The sequence below is a fragment of the Aristolochia californica genome, unplaced genomic scaffold, assembly GCF_029961685.1.
Source record: "Aristolochia californica isolate CCGP_79_NKW_82.1479 unplaced genomic scaffold, dmAriCali1.0.hap1 SCAF_6, whole genome shotgun sequence".
NCBI classification, from domain to species: Eukaryota; Viridiplantae; Streptophyta; class Magnoliopsida; order Piperales; family Aristolochiaceae; genus Aristolochia; species Aristolochia californica.
The window spans coordinates 38,759,772-38,781,145 of record NW_027182257.1 but is presented as its reverse complement, the minus strand read 5'-3'; the positions used below and the strand labels follow the sequence as shown (position 1 = coordinate 38,781,145).

The window sequence follows — 21,374 nt, the reverse complement described above, 5'->3', positions numbered from 1 at the left end:
GTGAAAGGGCATACCAGCGCCTATTTTCACTTTTCCCGTTCTTCTCCGACGGGACAGCACAACGGTTCAGAGCGGAGGAAGAGAGGTCACGCGGGGTAACTTCAAGAATTCGCGCCAAAATTCTCAAGTAATTCGTCTTCCAATTGCTATTTCCTCAGGAGAGTATTTTCGAAAGGTACAAGCCTCGGTTGAATTTAATCTTAACTGTGATCTATTTCTCTTCTGATTTTAGGTGAAAGCTTGTATATCCAGGAGGATTCCTCAGGTTCTTCGATGGTAACTTTTTAGGATTATTTAGGTCGTCTTTGTGATGCGATATGCTATGTATCAGGTTTGGGATTGCGTTTCGTGATACGAGAGTATCGTCAGGATTTTTAGGGTTTATTAGATATCTGCGCGTAAAAGGGTAGCCATGAAAGGGCGGTCTCATCGTATACCGACCTCTGAGCCGCCGGACGACTGGGGCGACGGCTCTTGGACGGTTGACTGTATATGCGGAGTAACGTTTGATGACGGAGAAGAGATGGTGAATTGCGACGAGTGCGGCGTCTGGGTCCACACCAGGTGCTCGCGTTTTGTTAAGGGACAGACCTCATTCGCCTGTGACAAGTGCAAGAGCAAGAAGTACCGGAACAATGATAGCGAGGAGAACGAGGTAGCGCAATTGCTAGTTGAACTTCCCACCAAAACCGTGCGAATAGAGCCTCAAAACCCTCCTGCTATCCCACATCGGACACCCTTCAGGCTTTGGACTGATATCCCCATGGAGGAGCGGGTACACGTCCAAGGTGTCCCTGGTGACCCTGCTATCTTTCAAGGCTTGTCTTCAGTGTTTACTTCAGAGCTTTGGAAGTGCACCGGTTATGTGCCTAAAAAGTTCAATTTTCAGTACAGGGAGTTCCCCTGCTGGGAAGAGAGTGAAAATCCGGTGGATAGAGGGGCAGGTGTACTCTTCTCTCTGTCAAAGGAAATTATTTCATACCCAGCTGCGATCTATGAAAGAAAGTTGCCGCCAAAAGAGGGGAAGAAGCAGGAAGGAGGAAACGGTGAAGTCTTTTCTGGTGACATGCAGAATTGCACAAAGAAGGACAGGAACAATCTTCGACTAGGTGGGGCTATTTCAGGAAAAAGAAAGAAGGAAGAAACTAGCAGCCGGAAAGATCGAAGTTCAAGGAAAAAGGTCGCCAACGCTGATACAGAGGCAGAGAAGAAGAGAGGTGACTTACCTGCCAAAGCACTTGTTTATTAGATGTTTCATAACATATTTAACATACATGATTTTTTCTTTCTAGTCAAATGCTGCTCTTATTTTCTACTTCTGGGCTTAGAGAAAACAGGTGTTGCTGTTATCCTTATTACTAGTGTTCTTGCCCTAATACTGTTGTGTGCTGCATTTTTTTTTGCAAAATGTGGTTTAGTCTAGGAAGAAAACAATCTGCATTTTGTCATCAAGCAGATGATACAAAATGGATGTGTAAATTTGATGTTTTGTGTTGGTATAGCTTTCTCCTTTTTGTTGGTTTTTTGTCTTAAAACTTCCTTGCAGTCAACTTTTGGGGTTTAAAATATTTGATATGTTTTTTTTATGAAATATATGATTTTTTTTTCTATGATTTCCTATATTGCTCACAAAAACTGAGTTAACGTTAGGAATTATACAATCTGCATATTGAACCAGTAAGTAGGGGATGATTAAAAAAAAAGGGATCTATGTCAATTTTATTGCGTTGCAAAATAGTTTTTATTTTTATTTTTTTGTGGTATTTGTTTTCCTGTCCTTTGAATATGAAGTGGTTTAGTTCCTTTTCCTTTTCTGCCAGGTGCAACCCTTGCTGTTGATTATGGCAAATCAGAGTTGAAACGGGACAGCATCTTCAAGGATGTAAACATGGATTCTCAGTATGCAAAAAATGAAGAAAAAAAGGAAAGCATACTTCCCAGGTCCTTTGAGCCTAGTGAGAGTGACAAACGCAAGAATAATATGTCTGTCCATCTGTCTGCAGAAGTTGGATCATCCGAGTTCTCTCCACATAACATTGTACCTGAGATTAAAGCAAAGATTCAAAATTCTGGTCTGGAATATTCTGCAAGGGCCAAGGTGTCTCCTGAAACTGATGCTTCTGTAGGTTATCAAGTAGAAATGAGTGATGGCTCCATAGTTGTCAAGAAAGAGGAGGTATTTATTTACTTGTGGGAATTATTTATTTATTTATTTTAAATTTGGCTTATTGCTTAAAAAAATAATGAATTCGTGCATGAGTAATTGGCAACCCTTATACAGCTAAGGAGAACGTGTCCCCCCACACTTTTGGGATTGATTTATCCAATCCACAGTTAGGTTCTTGTACTTGTATTTGCTCATGAACATTGTGTCAAATTCAGCTGTTTGACTTACTATTCAAACATCATGAATCGATGTTGGTGTCCAAAAAAGCATGTATGACTTTTGACCCCTTCAAATTCTTGATGTTGCTGTGAACCACTGATCCTATTATTCAAGTAAAAAAGAAAAGGAAAATTCTGCTCCCTTACAATACAATGATTGTGGCATTGCAGGTGCAAAGCAAAAAGCATAAAGTCTGTTAAGAAAGATAAATTTGTTATTACATTTTCTCAAATACAGCAAGTTTTTATGACTGGTGTGCAACTACATAGTTATGGAATGTAAAGGTGTAGCACGTTCAGTTTGATAAGAAGCATAATGACCATGTTTCATAAGCTTCATATATCTGCAGTGATGCTTTAATCTTTAACTCTTCTACTTTGTTGAAACTTTGTGGGAATGATGTTGCTTTTCAAAAATGGTTGCTCTATTTTTTACTACATGTTGGTTTACTTGTCATTTACTTTCTGCCTTGCAAGAAACTAAATGGAGGATAGTAATTGTCATATATGAGAGCTCTTGTGCCTGACTACATTTGCCAAAATTGAATTGGCAAATTTATTCATTCTGTTCAGTTGTTGCAACTTTGCAACATAGGCATCCCTTTGCTGCCCATTCCCATTACCTTTTTGTTTGGGAAAAAGGTTACCATATTAGTGCCCCTATCAGTGTAGAAAGGCATATTACTTTTACAGAATGGGGCCATAATAAGAGAGATTTGGATGAGAGTCATATCCTGATACTGTTGCATCTTCTATGTAAGATCACACATGCACATACTGTCTACTACTCCCTTCTGTCTCTTGTGTGTGGAGAGTGGTTTGCTGTGTATCTTTGAGTAAGTGATTCACTTTGCATCATGAGACCTAACTTGCTGTTAGATTTACTAACATCTCTTACTGAATATTTAGCTAATTTTGGGGAAGGGATCTCTTGTCGGAAGTATGTGGTGTCCTCCCATTACCAGTTGATGGGCTTGGACCTGAGCTCTAAAGCTACTAAGGCAATCACCTGGGGCATTGTGGGCTCCTTGCAAAGTCGTTCTTTTCTTCTTCTTCTTTTTTAATAAAAAAGAGCCTATTTGATCATTCATTGCCCCTTTTCCTTCCAAATCTGGGAAATCTTCTTGTGCAAACTTGGTGTTTTTTTTTGCTTTCTCTGTCTGTCTCCAAATCTCCTTGAGTAGTCTATGTTGCTCATGGGTGGCTTTGACTGCCAGGAAGCTTTGGCTTATCACTTTTGCGGTGACTGGTAGGATGTTCTGGTAGTTCTGAGATAGGATTATTCAGTTTTTTTATGAGTTCTTTGCTGATAGATTGAACTTTTAGTAACAATTTCTTCTTATTGTATTAGGATGTTAAACCAGTTGTTGATGCTTTGAATCATCTTGATCAGAGCCATAATATGAGGGACTTAAATGGAGGTTCTTCCAGTGTCACAGTGATATCAAGGCCTGCTTGTGGAGATGTAGGAATCAGTACCTTAGGCGTGAGAGACAACTGCATTCCTTCACATGAAAGTGATTCAATCCCCCCAGATTCTCACCAGACTGATATCAAAGTGGAGAAAGAACAGGAGGAGCTCCAGGGTACAGATGTTCCAGAAGCACTATCTTCTCCCAGAGAAAGAAAGTATTCTCCCAAATATTCAGAAAAAGCCTCTATAAGACACCTTTCTGAGAATGTAAGCAGTGGAGACCACAAATCTGCAGAACCTGCAGAAGTAATAGATACGAAGCCAACTGCATCTAGACATGTAGAACTGAATCAGTGTGAACAAGTGTCTGATGACTCAACGAGACAATTAGCTCTTCCAGAAGGTTCTCTCGAGTCTAGGCATGGTGTGAAACGAATTGATGATCCCTCAAAGCTGGGAGGCTCAAATGCAGGTCTTTTGCTTTCTAATTCCCGGAAACTGATTCCTGCTGTCGGTAAATCATCTTCAGCTCCTTGCAATTCTATCTTATCCAAAAGTAATTATAAGCCACATATTCCCCCTAGTTCTGCCGCAGCTATGAAGCTTCTCCAGTCATCTAAACAGCGAGTAAAGGCTGACATGTTGTTAGATCATAGGAAAGAGTATCCACGTGTTGATGGGTCCAGGGATGAGAACACAAAAAGCTCACCCAGTTTCGGATTAAAACAGTCTCGTGCAGGCAGGATACCCCACTCTACTGTTCCGTCTTCAAAGCTTGCATTGTCAGACACAAAGGAGCAGGGGCTTTGTCCATCATCTAGAACTCTTGCAAACCAAGGTGTAGTTCCATTGGGCTCTGTGGAGACCAACAATTTGTCACAAAATCAAAGTGTTTCTTCTGTGGAAAACAAGCCTACAGCTTCTAGCTCATCACAGAAGAGTCAAAAGGTTCATCAATCAAGTACTCACTCAACATCTAAACTGTTTCAAGACACGCAATCGGTTCATTCTACAGCTCCTGCTACTGTATCAGCGACATTAAGTGATGAAGAGGTTAGCTCAAGATTTTGATTTTGTCGGCACTTTATCTGTATGTCAGTTTTTATTCATTGAATTTTTTTTCATGCCATACTTTTGCAGCTGGCTTTATTGTTACATCAAGAACTCAACAGCTCTCCAAGAGTTCCTCGTGTCCCACGTATGCGCCAAGCTGGTGGCATAGCTCAGTTGGCTTCGCCAACAGCTGCCAGCTTGCTTGTGAGGCGTCCTTCTGGTTCTGGGGGGAAAGATCATATCATGGTGAGAAATGCTTGCTTTTGATCTTCAAATATTTACTCTTAGCTCAGAGACCATTATCAGTGTTAGCATATCATAGTATTTAGTAATTATACTAATTTTCTGCCTAAAATCTCTGAAAGAGATCTAGGGGGACTCCTTGTTAAAAAGATTTATGATGATTTTTTTTATTTTTACCATGGGTGCACTTTGTTTACAGTTTTCGAGGAGAAAAAACAAAGAAGACCCGTACAAAGAAGGCTCTCGCAGTTCTCGTGAACCCATTGATGAATCCAAAAAGATGGACAGAACGCTATCTTCCCCTGAACAAAAACAACAGGATCATGAAACAGATGGATCAGTGGACAAGAGGGATACAAGCATTGGATCTTCTGATGCCTTAGCTCCCAGCAGAAGATCCATGCTTGTATCCTCGAACATTTCTAATAGTTGCCCTTCTTCCTCGTTTGAGACTAATGAAAGGAACTTGTCATCCACTCATGTCTCCCCTAGGGAGGCTTCAGATGACGATGTAGCTGCTACTGGAGCTGCAGGTCCTTCCTCTCGCACTTTGCCAGGTATATAACTCACTGGATCTTTCCCATTATGTTCATGTAATGCTTATTCTATGTACATAAATTTGTTGTTGTGTTGATTTGACTTATCTTTCTTTTGGCTCTTCTGCGTTATGCTTTGATAGGATTGATTGATGAGATTATGAGTAAGGGCAAGAGAATGACGTATGAGGAGCTTTGTAATGCTGTCCTTCCTGTATGTGTTTTCTTTCTTTCTTTCAGGAGGCTGTGTGGAGAGCCTCTCTCTCTCTCTCCCTCTGCCTGATTTTCTTTCTTTCTTTAACTTTCTTTTTTTGTTTTAGCACTGGCATAATTTGCGGAAGCATAATGGAGAACGCTATGCATATGCAAGTCACTCACAAGCTGTTCTAGATTGCCTTAGGAATCGGAACGAATGGTCACATCTTATTGATCGTGGACCAAAGGTATGATGAAAGACTGTCAATTGCCTTGTACTAAGTCGTATAAAAAAATATACCTACTGAAAAAGACCAGGAAGCTAAGGTTGTGTTTGGAATACAGAAAGTCAAGAGACAAGAAAAGAAAGAGAAGAGAAAGAGAGAAAAGAAAAGAAAAAAGAAAAGAAAGTGTTTTTTTTTTCTCTTTATTTGGATGCTCATGGAAAATGAGAGAGAAAATGGGAAAGAAATGTAGTTTTTCTTGTTTGGATATTTGTGGAAAATAAAAAAGAAAATAAAATTAGTAATATTTTAAAATTTTCTCTCAAGTTTCTATTTCTTTTCTTTTCTCTCCAAATTCCATCATTTTGTGAGAGAAAATTTATTAACTAAGAGAGAAAGTGATTTCCTTTTTTATTTTCTTTTCTCTCAATGATTATTTGCTGCTAAACAACAAAAAATAGTTTTCTCTCCCCTTTTTCTTTTTTTTCCTATGGGTTCCAAACAAGCCCTTAAATCTCTGCCTGGGGTACTGCCAGAGAGCAGATATTCCTGAAGATGCTAAAATACTGCTCTATGAATGCACATTGTACTTTACGTGAATTTCATGTGTGTAATTGTCTTCTTGTATATCTATTATTCTGATTTTTTTGGTACTTGAGGGGCATGTGACTAGCGTTGAGGTAACTTTTGTTACAGACCAATTCAGGCAGGAAAAGACGTAAGCTTGATGCCGATTCACTCCTCGATTCAGAAGAAGATAACAAGGAGGAATCGTTTAAGGATATTGAAGAGAAGAGTGTGAAATCTCATCAAGAAGACTTCCCCAAGGGGAAGCGTAAGGCAAGGAAACGCAGGCGACTGGCACTGCAAGGGAGAGGAGTCAAGGATATCAGGAAGAGACAAAAGCTAGAAGCAACTGCAGAAGATGAGCTAGAAGAATTTTCCCCTTCGAGTGAGGGCACAGAAAGTTACCTCAGCGAGGATGAGAGCCAGGGAGGAGGTCGAACAGCAGGTGCTGTTGAAAGCGATGCATCTGCCACTAGTTCAGATGAGGCCTGACTGAAGCGCCAAGGTCTCTACTACTTACTGGTTTGTGGTGGAAAGCCATTTTTGTATTCAGCTAGAGTACAAATGGGCGTCCATATCTCATTTCAGGCATGGGATTCAGTTTGTTTTTGAAGGTCCGCCGTCGTATGGGACGTGTCCTTGGGCATGACAAATTTGCAGGACATGTCTATGGAGTCTCGGCTAGCCATCTTGGAGGGGGTTAGGGTTGTAATGTGTTGCACGGGGCGAATTGTACGCAGTGTTACATAACTCTGGGATGGCAAGTGTAATACTAGTGTAAATGAAAATTATATGTTCGATTCTCAATTTTTTGTTTGGAGCGCTATCTATGTTTAAAAAATTAAATAATTAAATAAAGTAGATGTATCTTCCTAGGGTTTTTTATTTTAAGATCAATCAACAATAATAACAAAGGTAAGGGAGATAGAAGAAGAGAGATAAGTTTAAAGATGAGAGTGGAAAGAAAAAGTTTTTTCAAAAGGGAAAAAGAATTTCAAGAAAGAGAGAGAGCAATTTAAAGGTCCTATTTTCATTAGTTTTTTTTACCAGAATTTCACTCACTCTGGAATTGAGGAACATCTGCTTCATGAAAGTGCTGGACCTCCTCTGCCCTTTGAGCATCTAGCTGACAATGTTCATTTCAATCTCTGAATATATCTTTCTATCTCATTTTCATTCGTATTCTATTCCACTATTATGTCATTTTACTTTCAGAATTATGGTAGAAAGATGCAAAAAGAAAGCAAAATAAAAAATAAAAAAATAAGGAAGACTTTTGACTTTTTTCTCATATTGTACACTCAACACATATGGAAGTGCTAAAAAACACCCGTTTCAGAAATTTCTACTGCTCCATGCAGCCTTATTTTATTCTAGCTATGTTGTTGTCTAAAAGGAAAGAGAGGATATTTTTCTTGTGTGGAACAAATCCATGCAAGTATCTATACAATGACAACGGAATGAAAAAAAAAAAAACTATTTGTTTGGTAAAAATAAACCCTCATAATATTTGAAAATGGAAAAGGAAAGTTTACCTTTGAACTGAGATTGATAAAATGTGCGTCAGTTCATTTGCTAATTCAGACCTGTTCAATGTAGACAACATAAAGGCAAGCCTTGCAGGAAGTACATGTTGCCTGAAAATGGTATAGATGGAAGTGTAGAAAAACTCCTTGAAGAAGAGTTGTAAGGATAGATGGATTTTTGTAGTCATTCTATAATGGTCGAAATAAGCAGAGTTCAATTGGGTGACTGACCATTTCATTTCTCAGTCACGAAATGATATATGTTAGGCCTTTGTTGGACAACAAATGACAACGAAATATTAGGTAAATGTTTCATCTATAAAATTATAAAATGTTAGAGAGCATATCTTAGTATTGTGTTTTACTTGGAAGTTATTGAAATCTACCTATAATTGGTTCGTGTTCCATATTTCTATCTTGTAACTTTTTTAGTATTTTTTTGTAAAACTAGTGTTACTTGTTTGCTATCTTTCAAATTATTTGAATTTGATATATCTTTTCAATGTAAGGTGTTTAATACTGTTCATAATTTTATACAAATATCATATCACAATGATGAAGGGAATGAAGGAAAAGAACTAGTTAAAATCATGGGGGATGATGTAAAATTTGAACAAGATCAAGAGGAAGATAAAGATGATTTGGAAGAACTAAATAACCAACCTATAGTCTCAATATCAGGGAGAAGATGGAGAAATGAACAAATTGAATTAGCTAACTATTTTTGTAATAATATAACAACTCAAATGTGGGATAATATGTAAAGCAGAATAGTTGATTTAACATGATTACTTTGTTTTTAGATAAAAAAAATTAATTTCATATTTGATATTTTATTTTATTAAAAAATTAGTGGATAAATATAGTAATGTATGAGATAGATTATTAATTTCTACTTATTTTCTTGGAAAATGCACTAATAGGTCAATTTAACTTTTTTTGGAAAATTTTAATATTTTCCATGTAATTTCCTAGTAAGGCACTAATAGATAAAATCCTATTAGTGCCTCACTAGGAAATTATATGAAAATTTTAAAAAATTTCAAGGAAAATTAAATGGACCAGTTAGTACCTTTTTTCATGGAAATAAATGGAAATTAATAATCAATTTGATACATTACCATACCTATCTGATAAATTTTTAGTAAAATAAAATGTCAAATACAAAATTACCATGAAAATTTGCGTTGAGTTGAAAGTATTACAACATCAATTATCAAATATTTATCTAAAAAAAATTCATATAGTTTTTCGGTCCATCTTCATTGGAAAATCTTACTTGGAATATTATATTGTTTTCCTGGTAGGAATTTCTAGCTAGAAAAATGTTACAAGAAAACATGAAGTACTAATGGTCCATGAAAATGTAAATACCTTTCTAGCGTTTCCTGGAAAAGGCACTAACAAGGCCTAAAGGTTTCTTGGAAATGAATATATCCTTGGAAAAGTGGAAATTAGAGATTTTAACATGGAGCAAAGAGTATAGTGGAGATTATTACTCATGTCATCAATCCTAATCCTAGAGTTGTTACTTTCGTTTAGGATGACCACTACAAACATCTTTTGGATGTGGCCATTTACTCATCAAAGTGAATTTAGGATATTTTATTATGTATATAACATGATTGATACATCAAGAGGAAGAATATTTTATTATGTCTTGAAGGAAACTTCAACGGAGAAGAGACAATGACAAGTAGGTCTTCGACCATTAGAGAAGACAAGTTATGTTGCTTAAGGTGATGAAGCAAGTAAATAGCAGATCCTACTTCATATGCGGTTGCAAGGAGAGGAAAGACCTTCTTCGCTACTTCCATAGGATCTATCAATTAATATGTTTGTTGGCTTAAATGATGTCATCAGAGGACTCAAGGAAGAATTATTGGTATTGAATATATTCTCTATAAGATTTTAGGTCATTTTCAGATTCCGCTTCTAGTAGGGTAAAGAGGATTTTGTTGGATGTTTATGGTTTTAGGTCGACGTTGTCATAACTTTAATTTATTGTCTATATTTTGTCTTATTTACTGTTGTGAAACATTTATCTCAAATTACCTTTTGTCTTTGTCAATGAGAATGACAAAGCTTATGCAAATCATACATTTTTTTCCATACATAACTTAAGGGAAGTAGAAATACATTAATGAGATTATTTACATGAAATACGCATACTTATGTCAAGAGGCAATTTATTTTTCTTCATAGTTAGGCTAAAGTTTTGTTGTCATAAAAAAAGGGAGATTGTTAACCTGAAGTTGACTTAAATTCATGGGTTAGATTCTCCAGAGTTTGAAGATAATAAACACTAGTTCTAAAATAGATTTTGAAGATAATAAAACATTAATCTTGAAGTGCATTTTAAAGAAATATAATTAAGGAAATACGTATTTCCTTCAAAGTAACAAGCTATTTGGCTATCTGGAAAAAGATTTGTCAACTCAAAAGAAACATAACTTAAGCATAGTAGTGAACAAGTCATGATAAAGAACTTATAAGATAAAGATTGAACAATAGATGAGGGTTAGAGTTAAAAGGGCTTGTTATTTTCTAGAACTCAAGAACTCTGGGCTATGAAAAGAAGCTTTTGAACTTTAGTTACAGGTTGTTTTTCATTTCTTTTGAAAAGTTAGAAAAGGTTTTCAACACATATGGTCTATTATATGTCGGTTATAGAATTATAATTGATATCTTCTATTTATAGAAAGTATATTCGATTATCTAAAACATTACATACTGCATGAAGTTGAGAAAATTATGGGTGAAATTACAATCAATTATTCTCAATGGGAATTAAAGATATTGACTGTTTTATAGACCTTTGGAGGACTATATTTGCTTATCCATAGAAGGTATAATGGATTATACCATACCTAGTTGTTTTAAATTAGTTTCAAACAACTCCAAACAATTACTCGAGTTTTTTTGTAAATGATAAATAGGGGTCTTGTGTTCGTCCCAAACTATCCAAACACGTCTCAATTGTGAGCTTCAAAGTTGACAAAGCAAAAAACTTTAGCTCATAGACTCTTTATCCATCATTTTTTTTCTTGTACTCATTATCAATTCATTCGATTTTATACTGCACTCAAGTGGAATTTTAAGTAAAAGGAGTATTGGCTATTCCTCAATCAAGTTTTTAAATTTGTTTTAAATTTATTTTTTACTTGATTTGAGTCTAGGAGTTCATCTAGAATCAAGATTAAAATAGATAGGGGATCCATTTGATATGAAAGTGAGCCCTTGTTGATATAACATCTCATATAATATGTGAGAAAACTCCATAGGTTTCTTACATCCCATATGGTATGTGGGAAACTCTGAAGATTCCATACATATTGCGAACTTATATTATTTATTTTAATGTGTCTGTCTTGTGACATATCGAATTACCTTTAGTTTGAGATCACTGTTGCAAAATCGAGTAGCCAATCAAGGTCAATGTCCATCATATAAAAAACGCACAACCCATATAGATAGGTCGATGAAAATGTAAGAGTTTAAGCTAGGTTTTGGGACATGATGAAGGTAGAAAAAAAACACCATAAATTATGTTTTTTTGAGTAAGATTAGTGAGGAATAGATAGAGTTTATGAACTCATCGCGGAAAGGGTCCCGATTAACCTTTAATTAATTCAACTATTTGGAAAGAGATCAAAGTTTTGCGATGCCACAAAACACGAAGGCATGGGAACTCTTTGTCAAGATTGTGCCAAACTAAAGGGATTCAAATGGAGAATGAGGAAGTATCAATGACTTGAGGATTTACACTTGGCCAAAAAAAAATGAAAATATTAGTTTCATTTCCACTTAAAATCTGAAAATATTATCTACTTTGTATTTATAAAATTACAATTACAATTTTTTTTATAATTAATATGTAGTTTTTTTAAGTTGTGGTTATGGTGCTGTTCTCCTCGAACACGTGACATGAGGCGAAGAGGGAGTTGGTCTGTTGAAAAGACGAAGAACGGAGAAATCGCTTTTGTCTCGGCCTCCTCTTTGTTCCTTCTCCAACTCTCCCGATTTTTCCAAATTTGAACAGTCGCCCTTCGCCCTTTATATTAGCTTCAATCTAGGGTTTCTAGATCTCTTTTTCTACAACCCGAGATCGTTTCTGTCGCTAACGAATGAATTGAGGGCAAAAATTTCCATTTCTGTGTCTTTCATTTTGCGGCCCCTTCGACGGCGCCTTTGTTCAACTAGAGGCATTCTCGCGATTGGATTCCGTTCTTCCTGTGGGAGTTCTTTTTTTTCTTCGAGGTTCCTGGAATCGTATTTTAATTTGATTATAGATTGATTAATTCGCACTCAATTCATTTCGAGTTGCCGTGTTCGGATTTCTTTCCTTCTTGTTTGAGGAAGGCTATCGAGTGATTACCTTTCCTTGGATCGGCAATGACGATTCCTGGTACTAGTTTTTTTATCGACAATGAGGATAGCTGCTTACCATGCATTCCGGAGGAAGAACGACGGATAATTTCAGAACTGAATAAAGCAACTGAATCGCATTTAAAAGAAGGAAACGTCTACTACGTTCTTTCAAACAGGTCTGATGGTATCGAAATTTCTTATTACATTGTATATGTTTTTTCTGCCATTGTTCCGGACACTGTTAAGCATATACTTCAATCAGACAGGATAGAAGCGGCAAATCTGAGTTTTTTGGTTTGATTCCTCTGCGGTAGTTAGATCAAGGGCTCAATTTGATCTTAGGCGAACTTTTGATTAAAAAGAAGGGTTTTCTACTTGAACATCTGTGCCTAGTGGCTTCCATCATGTGTCAGTTTCGATTTCAGATTAACCGACCAGAAGAAAACATAGTATTACTAGAATTGAATGCGATTTATAATTTTTTCAAAAATTAGACGGTTGGACTCAAGACGTGTCTGGAGAGGATTTGGCCCTTCGGCCATAGGTCTTGAACCCAATGCCATTAATTGCTTATTATATAGACTTTGCCTTTGCTTTGTTTGTAGATTTGGAAAGAACAGTGCTGATATTGGTGAATGCTAGTTTGTGCTTGCTTTCTTTCATTATGTTGGAAAGCTTGGGCCTTTTTTGGCTGTGACTTTCTTTTCTGAAAGGTACAGCTAGATTAATTAAGACTCTTTTTGATGTGGCAGAGGATTTTCTTTTTCTAGTTAAGTTCATGCATTTGTGTATTTTTACTCGAAAGCAAGTAATAACTGAGGGCCAGTCCATTCATAGGCATTTATTTAGTTGGTTTGCCCCGTGGCGCATTTGTGTATTTTTACTCTAAAGTAAGTTATAACTGAGGGCCAGTTCATTCATAGGCATTTATTTAGTTGGTTTGCCCCGTGGCGTATTTGAGTATTTTTACTCAAAAGTAAGTTATAACCGAGGGCCAGTCCATTCATAGGCATTTGTTTAGTCGGTTTGCCCCGTGGCGCATTGGTGTATTTTTACTCGAAAGTAAGTTATAACGGAGGGCCAGTCCATTTGTAGGCATTTATTTAGTTGGTTTGCCCCGTGGCGCATTGGTGTATTTTTACTCGAAAGTAAGTTATAACGGAGGGCCAGTCCATTCATAGACATTTATTTAGTTGGTTTGCCCCGTGGCGCATTTGTGTAATTTTACTCGAAAGTAAGTTATAACTGAGGGCCAGTCCATTCATAGGCATTTGTTTAGTTGGTTTGCCCTGTGGCGCATTTGTGTATTTTTACTCGAAAGTAAGTTATAACTGAGGGCCAGTCCATTCCTAGGCATTTATTTAGTTGGTTTGCCCCGTGGCGCATTTGAGTATTTTTACTCAAAAGTAAGTTATAACCGAGAGCCGGCCAGTCCATTCATAGGCATTTGTTTAGTTGGTTTGCCCCATGGCGCATTGGTGTATTTTTACTCGAAAGTAAGTTATAACGGAGGGTCCAGTCCAATTATAGCCATTTATTTAGTTGGTTTGCCCTGTGGCGCATTTGTGTAATTTTACTCGAAAGTAAGGTATAACTGAGGGCCAGTCCATTCATAGGCATTTGTTTAGTTGGTTTGCCCCGTGGCATATTTGTGTATTTTTACTCGAAAGTAAGTTATAACTGAGGGCCAGTCCATTCATAGACATTTATTTAGTTGGTTTGCCCTGTGGTGCATTTGTGTATTTTTACTCAAAAGCAAGTTATAACTGAGGGCTAGTCCATTCATAGGCATTTATTTAGTTGGTTTGCCCGTGGCGCTTATGGCAGTTCTTTACTGGAGCCAGAATAATATTCTTGTCTAGTTTGTTATTTTGTCTGGCTCAACCTCTCTTTCGACTGGCAACGTCTTGCTTTGGCATGTTAGTATGTGGTTGTTCAATGGTTGATATGGTTACATAGTTCACAAATAGCTGGAATGGCAAAAGTTGACTGTAGAGTGGCAGCTTTTCTTTGGGTGTATTGTCTTGCATATGTATAAAAGCTTAAACCTTTTAAAATAATATATTTAAATGATTAAAACCAAATAACGGTGTGGTATGAATTGACTGATAAAAATTTTCCCAAATTTGTTGTATCTTTCAGCTACTTCTGTTTATTTATGAGTAAATAAGATCAGTTACCTATCTGAGTTATTAAAAGACTTTGGACTCCTTGCAGCTTCTTGTATCTATTTTTTATGAATTGTCAAAATGATAGTTTTCAATAGAAGTTCCGTATTTGATTTTTTCCCTTGTACTAACAACCTGAAGCAAGCCTGAGAAGTGTCTCGTTTCAGTCACTGGTCCTAAGTGACTTCAATGGCTGCTTTTGCAGGTGGTGGATCAAGTGGCAAAGATATGTTGGCCAGGATGAGAAAGATTCTTCAATTATTGACCAATTTACTGCTTCTAGTTTCCCTAATGGTCCCCTCTCAAAGATCCCTTCTAGACCTGGACCTATTGATAATTCTGATATCGTACTTAATGGAGCAGATAGTGAAGGTGAGGAGCCAGAGCTTCGCAAACCTCTGCAGGAAGGAGAGGATTATGTTTTGGTTCCTCAAGAAGTGTGGAAGAAACTGTTTGAATGGTAATAGGATTAGAATCATTTCCTTTAATGGCAAAAGTCATTTGACAAGTGATTTTTTTATGATAGGTTTTTGACACTGTTCCTTAGTTATATACTTTGATGTTGCTGCCAGTCTCCTTCTTTTATTTATCCCATTCTTTTTTTTTTCTTTTTCTTCTGTTTTTTTAAGAAAAAAGTTGCTCATCTGCTTCTTGTTACTTGCTCCCCACCCATAGGTATAAAGGAGGTCCGGCATTACCAAGAAAAATGATCTCTCAGGGGTCTTCTCATAAGAACTTCAGTGTGGAGGTTTACCCTCTATGTCTTCATCTAATTGATTCCAGGAAAAATAACCAATCAGTTATCCGTATCAACAAATTGGTACTTTCTCTGTACTTTAAAGTAGCATCATATTGTTGGGATTTATTTGTTTATTCAAGAAAGAAAGTAGTGGTAGGAACTCATTTGTATGTATAGAATTTCAGATGACACTCTGAGGTTATTCTTTTATTATTGTCGAAACCAGTTTGATATGTGGGATTTGGTTCCTGTTGTGAGATGTGATAACTGCTTTTTCCTGGGCTGGGGGTGAGGAATTAAACATTGGTGGCATCTGGTTATATTCTTTCTACTGCTAATAATTTTTACTTGTGCCATTATCCAGGCTTCAGTGCATGAACTTTACAATCACATCTGCAAGCAATACAATCTCGACCAGGAAAAAGTGAGTCTGGTTGTGTGTTTTGCCTTTTTGTTGCTTTTTTTTTTTACATTGGCTTCCATATGACTAGTGTTATATTGCTATTGTTCCATAGGTTCATATCTGGGATTACTTTCAAAAGAAGAAAAATGCTATACTAAACAATTTTGATCAGACGCTCGATGAAGCCCAGTTACAGATGGACCAGGATGTGAGTAAATCAGCCTGATATTCTTTAAAATACTGGTTTTTCTGACTGTAACAACTTTTGGCTTCAAATATTCTGCTAAACAATTGATAATGTGATCCGAAATAGACAGAGTGTTATCATTCCTGCTTGATCCCATGGCTGAATTTCTCATATATTCAGTATTGGATGCAGTCTGGATACTATTGTCATTACTTCTGAGTGTGCACATATTTACTTAAAATGTTGGAAAACAAGTTAAATAGGGCATATGAGAAAGATTATCATCATTTGGTTTCATGCATCCAACTAACCCCATTCAGTTCCTCTTTCTTTCTGCTTCGCCAGTGGGACGTTGCTGTACTTCTTTGAAATCCATTAATCCTCAGATAAATGGCAATCTATCCTTGTCAGGGGTAAATTTGTGTATTCTGGGTTCAAGTCCCACTGGGGTATGGGGTATAGGGTATAGGGAGCATACATAATCAACATACAAAGGAACTTTTCTGTTCTTCTCTTTCTATATAAATACTTTCATCTCCTTACTTTCCTGGTAGGGCTTGCTAAGCATATCCACTTTTAAATTCTATCATTCTGAGATCACTAAATTGTCCTAAAAGGCTGTTGCATATTATTTTTGAAATTTTTTCTGGACTTCAATTGTTGGATGCATGCAAATTGGAATTTTCTTTTATTTATTTTACCAAACTATGAAGACTGGGCTGTCCTCTTTCTCAATGTTAAGGTTGAACTGTGTTTGTGCAGATTCTTCTGGAAGTAGAGAAGGATGGGTTTTGGCCTTCTGGTTTTGGCATGGATTCAACAGGAAACGAATTAGCATTGGTATCAATTGAACCTGTTAGGTCGCCTATTTCGATTGCTGGTGGTCCCAACCTGTCCAATGGTTATAGTTCAACTGGATATGGCCCTAGCTTGGTGCAGGGAAGCATTTTAAGTTCATCCTTAAGAGATTCTGAGGGTCAATATGATCTGCTCAGCAACAGCAGCACCAAAGGAGATGGAGGAGGATTGACTGGATTGGTGAACCTGGGCAACACTTGCTTTATGAACAATGCTCTTCAGTGTTTGGTGCATACACCCCCATTGGTCAAGTATTTCTTGAAGGATTACTCCAGAGAGATCAACCGGGAAAATCCTTTGGGATTGCAGGTACAAAACTTTTATGCTTTGGAAGTGTTTCTCTTTGGGATTTTCCTCTGTTCGTATGCTGAGCATCTTCAAATTACATGTTGTACTTATGCAGGGTGAACTTGCAATAGCATTTGGGGAGTTATTGAGGCAAATGTGGTCTTCAGAGAAGACATCGATAGCACCACGTACATTTAAGATGAAACTTGCTCGATTTGCTTCACAGTTCAGTGGGTATAATCAGCATGATTCTCAGGTTAGTACTTCCTGTCCATCCAAGTCTCACTATGGCATAAACAATTGTTATATATTTCATCTCCCATGTTTATTTTATATAGGAGCTTCTGGCCTTTTTGTTGGATGGGTTGCATGAAGATTTGAATCGTGTAAAAAAGAAGCCCTACATTGAGGCAAAGGATTCAAATGATCTCCCAGACGAGGAATTTGCTGAGGAGTGCTGGGCAAATCACATGGCTCGCAATGATTCTATTATTGTAGATGTCTGCCAAGTAAGTGGGTGATTTTTTCACAGTATGCTAATTTTCTTCATATTTCGGAAACGTAGCTTTTCCCTCTTTCTTTTCACTTCTCTCACCCCTTACCAATGGAAATTTAACTATAGGGAACTGCTTTGACATTTCAGGGTCAATATAAGTCAACATTAGTGTGCCCAGTCTGCAACAAAGTTTCAGTAACTTTTGACCCTTTCATGTATCTGTCTCTACCTTTACCTTCAACAGTAACAAGGACAATGACTATAACTGTGATCTTTAGTGATGGAAGTAGGCTTCCCATGCCCTATACTGTAACTGTTCAAAAACATGGTTTCTGGAAGGATCTGATTCAGGCCTTGAGTGCAGCTTGTTGCTTGGAGAGTGATGAATGCTTGCTGATTGCGGAGGTAAGCTAGATTATCTGTTTCTCTGTTGTTCTGCTCAAATCTGTGACAATTTTTTTGTTTTACAAATGCTAATTCAGCATATTTATGCTTTCATCAGGTTTGTGATCATAAGATATATCGATATGTAGACAATCCTTTTGAACTGCTGTCTGAGGTAAAGGATGACGAACAGTTTGTTGCTTACAGACACCCTCGAATATGGGCAAACTTGCGTAGACTAGAGGTCATGCATAGGAGCAAAGACAGGTGGGATATCCACAATCTCCTGAGCATTTTCTGTTAATGTTGTATAACTGTGTTGATGTGCTTTATAAATACGAGTGGTGATAATTCCTTTTTACCCCTAAGAGACAGCTGCATACATACGTAAATATTGAGATCTTTGCAGCAACTTCACTCTTGATTCTTCATAATATCGTTTACCTTGCATAGTATTTTGCACAGAAAACATACTCCTCGGCCGAGAGCCTTATTAGCCACCTAATCTTTGCATCAAATTGATCAAAATCAGTGGGTTAGAAGTTTTCACCTGTTTTCTATTGAATAAAATTTATTTTGATGGAGTACTTGTCTCTTAACTTTTTACTAATATCTCAGTTTCTACTTAGCTATATGATTATTATTTCACAAATGCTACTTTTTGTTCAGATTGACAACGGAGCTGCAGACTTGTGTAGTACAACCAAAATTTTTGGGAAATCCACTAGTAACTTTCTTACCGGAGGGTCCGCTTACTCCAGCTGTCATTCAAGCTCTAGTAAGAGCTGTTCTAAATCCATTATTTCGGCACAAAGGTTCAGATCATGCACATAATCAAGTCAAATTTGTCAGAGAAAATGGCTCTAGCAGTCAAAGAAGCATTGATGTGGACAAGATGATGAATAATGGAGATGCTTATTCCTGCCTTAACAGTGGTCAGTCTGCATCAAATTCCAACATGGAGTTAGATGCCTCAAGTGACGAGGATTCCTCTTTACAGCTCTCAGTAACTGATGAAAGGATTTTAGACGAAATTCCTCTTGCAGAATCTTCCTTCAATGAATCAGATCAGATTGTTAGGGTTTTGATGGATTGGTCTCAGAGAGAACACCATTTATATGATGTCCAGTTTCTAAAGGACTTCCCTGTCATTTTCAAGCCGGGACATCAAACAAAGAGAACAAGACCAGAAGCAATTTCCTTGTTTTCATGCTTGGAAGCATTCTTGAAGGAGGAACCTCTTGGACCTGATGATATGTGGTTAGTTAATTAATCCGTTCTTTGAAATTCTCGATAGTTTGTAGGTCCACTGTTCATTACCTTGACTTTTCATGCATACACTGCTAATGTAGGTACTGCCCCTCCTGTAAGGAACACAGGCAAGCTAGTAAGAAACTTGACTTGTGGAGGTTGCCTGATATTTTAGTTTTTCACTTGAAGCGGTTTTCTTATAGCCGATATATGAAAAATAAACTTGACACACTTGTCAACTTCCCTATACATAATCTTGACTTAAGCAAATATGTGAAGCACAAGGAAGCTGCTCCTGAGTCCCATGTGTACGAACTGTATGCTGTGAGCAACCACTATGGTGGCTTAGGTGGTGGCCATTACACCGCATATGCCAAGGTGAGGACTATACTCCGGACTAAATGTCATTTTATTAAGCCTTTTTTTTGGAATAACTGCTAGCTGTGTTGGTCATATCAAATTAACTGAAACTTTTGTTTCAATTGCAGCTATTAAAAGAAAACAAATGGTATCATTTTGATGATAGTTATGTTTCTGCTGTAAGTGAGGATTCAGTCAAGACTAGTGCGGCATATGTTTTGTTTTATCAACGGGTTAAAAGTGATAAAGTGGTGGAAATGGGTCAACAATGTTGTGTTGATTCTGCAAGTGGTTGAGATATTTGGAGCATCGGCTATGTGAATGACAGATACATGTTGCTGTGGCGTGTGGTGAACTGAAGTCTGGATAGGGGGCCATTCATATCTCCTCCATTACAAGATTGGATATTTATGGCCCAAGCAGAAAGGTAAGATGTTGGTGAGGAAGGTCGTGACTAGCTTTTTAAATGGAATTCGGAAGGCAAACAGGAGGCAAGGCTAATCGAGATTTTAGCTATTTCTTATCATTCAGTCAATTTTTTTGTGACAGCAGATGGCGGGTTTTGTTTCATAAAATTTGCATTTTGTAGTTAAATAACATTAGTTATCGTAGGCAATGTTCTTATTCTTTTTGACCGTCCCTAAATGAGACATTGTCTTACTCATTAATAGTCATTGACAGCTATGTTTTGGTTGTTTACATGTGAGCAGCTATTCGGCATCTGCACTGAAGCTTCCTTTTGTCTCCTCGTATACGGCATCCAATGCAAGTTGCTTCATAGCTCTACTTTTTAGATAGAATATAACGGACAATTTTTATTTTTTTTTTTCTTCTCCTTTGTTCGCTCTGAACAGTAAACATCTTCCTTTCTTATTATTTTTCAGTTTCTTTTATTTTATTCTATTCAAATTTGTTTTCACCTCTGTAAGAATGCCACAGGAAATTGATCTCAACATTCCTTGGTGGTAATTCCCTTCTATATTTGGCTGTTCGGTTTCTTTTCATGTCTTAAAAAGGTCTTCTTTCTTAGGTGTTTGTTGTTTGTTTTTTTCTAGCTCATAGAACGTGTTACCTTTCTCCTTGTCTGTTCTATTTTCAATAAAGAGGGTTGGGGTGTCAGAGAATTGTTTGTAAGTGGAGGTTCCTTCTTGTTGTGTCATGATGGAGTGGTTATTTTATGGGCATTCAACTGTTCATAGGAGGTGCGGTAACCGAGTATTTATTGGAGAAAAAATTATGAGCTCACTAGCAACGGAGTAGTCTTGGTCTTGTATATTTTAGGTCTGACATTTACCAACACAAAAGAGGTTCTATTTATGGTAGTTGGCTATTAATTTATTTTAATGAAGTCCAATTTTTAAAATAAATTAGTTGCCAATTACTATAAATAGAGCCTAATTTCGAGTGAAGAGAATGAAAGTTTATAGTCAAATTTGTTTAGAAAATTTCAAGAATTCTATCCATGTCAAAGAGTTACCCCAAATCTTCAAAATTGATGTACAACTAAAATCTTTGAAGTTATAGAATATTTTACATTTATAATATGTTTTTGCCAATGCATACCTGACTATCAAACATGTTAGAATCACTTATGACAAACTTTTATCATGTTTTGAAGCTTAGATAAGAAACTTGGCTTTGACATGATCGATTATCTAGAATGTGCATTGGCTGTAAATATTAAACATGAAAAATTAATCAAGATGATTGATCGATCAAGTAGAAC

The 21,374-nt window shown here is 36.9% G+C and overlaps 2 protein-coding genes across 5 annotated transcripts; both read left to right on the top strand.

Moving 5' to 3' along the window:
• Nucleotides 1-6: 6 nt before the first annotated feature.
• LOC137935158 (uncharacterized) lies at nucleotides 7-7,435 on the top strand. Of its 3 annotated transcripts, none has more exons than XM_068779841.1 (9): nucleotides 7-127; nucleotides 233-1,217; nucleotides 1,821-2,176; nucleotides 3,779-4,852; nucleotides 4,940-5,098; nucleotides 5,295-5,652; nucleotides 5,775-5,845; nucleotides 5,952-6,074; nucleotides 6,747-7,435. In XM_068779841.1, exons 2-9 carry the CDS (start codon nucleotides 413-415, stop codon nucleotides 7,107-7,109), a joined length of 3,309 nt encoding a protein of 1,102 aa, XP_068635942.1. In that variant the 5' UTR covers nucleotides 7-127; nucleotides 233-412; the 3' UTR covers nucleotides 7,110-7,435. The 3 variants fall into 3 exon arrangements, with proteins under 3 accessions (XP_068635942.1, XP_068635940.1, XP_068635941.1); XM_068779839.1 differs by having other exon boundaries at nucleotides 3,737-4,852; XM_068779840.1 differs by having other exon boundaries at nucleotides 127-175; nucleotides 332-1,217; nucleotides 3,737-4,852.
• A 4,667-nt stretch (nucleotides 7,436-12,102) lies between these two features.
• Nucleotides 12,103-20,822, top strand: LOC137935159 (ubiquitin carboxyl-terminal hydrolase 9-like). 2 transcript variants are annotated; one of them, XR_011109235.1, is made up of 14 exons: nucleotides 12,103-12,690; nucleotides 14,888-15,142; nucleotides 15,358-15,502; nucleotides 15,786-15,845; nucleotides 15,937-16,032; nucleotides 16,774-17,178; nucleotides 17,273-17,413; nucleotides 17,496-17,666; nucleotides 17,801-18,058; nucleotides 18,156-18,304; nucleotides 18,707-19,297; nucleotides 19,390-19,666; nucleotides 19,777-20,075; nucleotides 20,359-20,822. XR_011109235.1 is itself a non-coding variant. In XM_068779842.1 (13 exons), exons 1-13 carry the CDS (start codon nucleotides 12,539-12,541, stop codon nucleotides 19,942-19,944), a joined length of 2,868 nt encoding a protein of 955 aa, XP_068635943.1. In that variant the 5' UTR covers nucleotides 12,103-12,538; the 3' UTR covers nucleotides 19,945-20,345. The 2 variants fall into 2 exon arrangements, 1 of the variants encoding a protein (XP_068635943.1); XM_068779842.1 differs by lacking the exon at nucleotides 20,359-20,822 and having other exon boundaries at nucleotides 19,777-20,345.
• The last annotated feature ends 552 nt before the right edge of the window (nucleotides 20,823-21,374 follow it).

Excerpts from the sequence above, each read along its gene's own strand:
- LOC137935158 (XM_068779839.1), top strand. The coding sequence starts at position 413 with ATGAAAGGGCGGTCTCATCGTATACCGACCTCTGAGCCGCCGGACGAC. Across the intron at positions 2,177-3,736 it reads TAGTTGTCAAGAAAGAGGAG|GATGTTAAACCAGTTGTTGA; the intron begins GTATTTATTTAC and ends TTATTGTATTAG. Across the intron at positions 6,075-6,746 it reads TTATTGATCGTGGACCAAAG|ACCAATTCAGGCAGGAAAAG; the intron begins GTATGATGAAAG and ends CTTTTGTTACAG.
- LOC137935159 (XM_068779842.1), top strand. The coding sequence starts at position 12,539 with ATGACGATTCCTGGTACTAGTTTTTTTATCGACAATGAGGATAGCTGC. Across the intron at positions 12,691-14,887 it reads TACTACGTTCTTTCAAACAG|GTGGTGGATCAAGTGGCAAA; the intron begins GTCTGATGGTAT and ends CTGCTTTTGCAG. Across the intron at positions 18,059-18,155 it reads AATGCTTGCTGATTGCGGAG|GTTTGTGATCATAAGATATA; the intron begins GTAAGCTAGATT and ends TGCTTTCATCAG.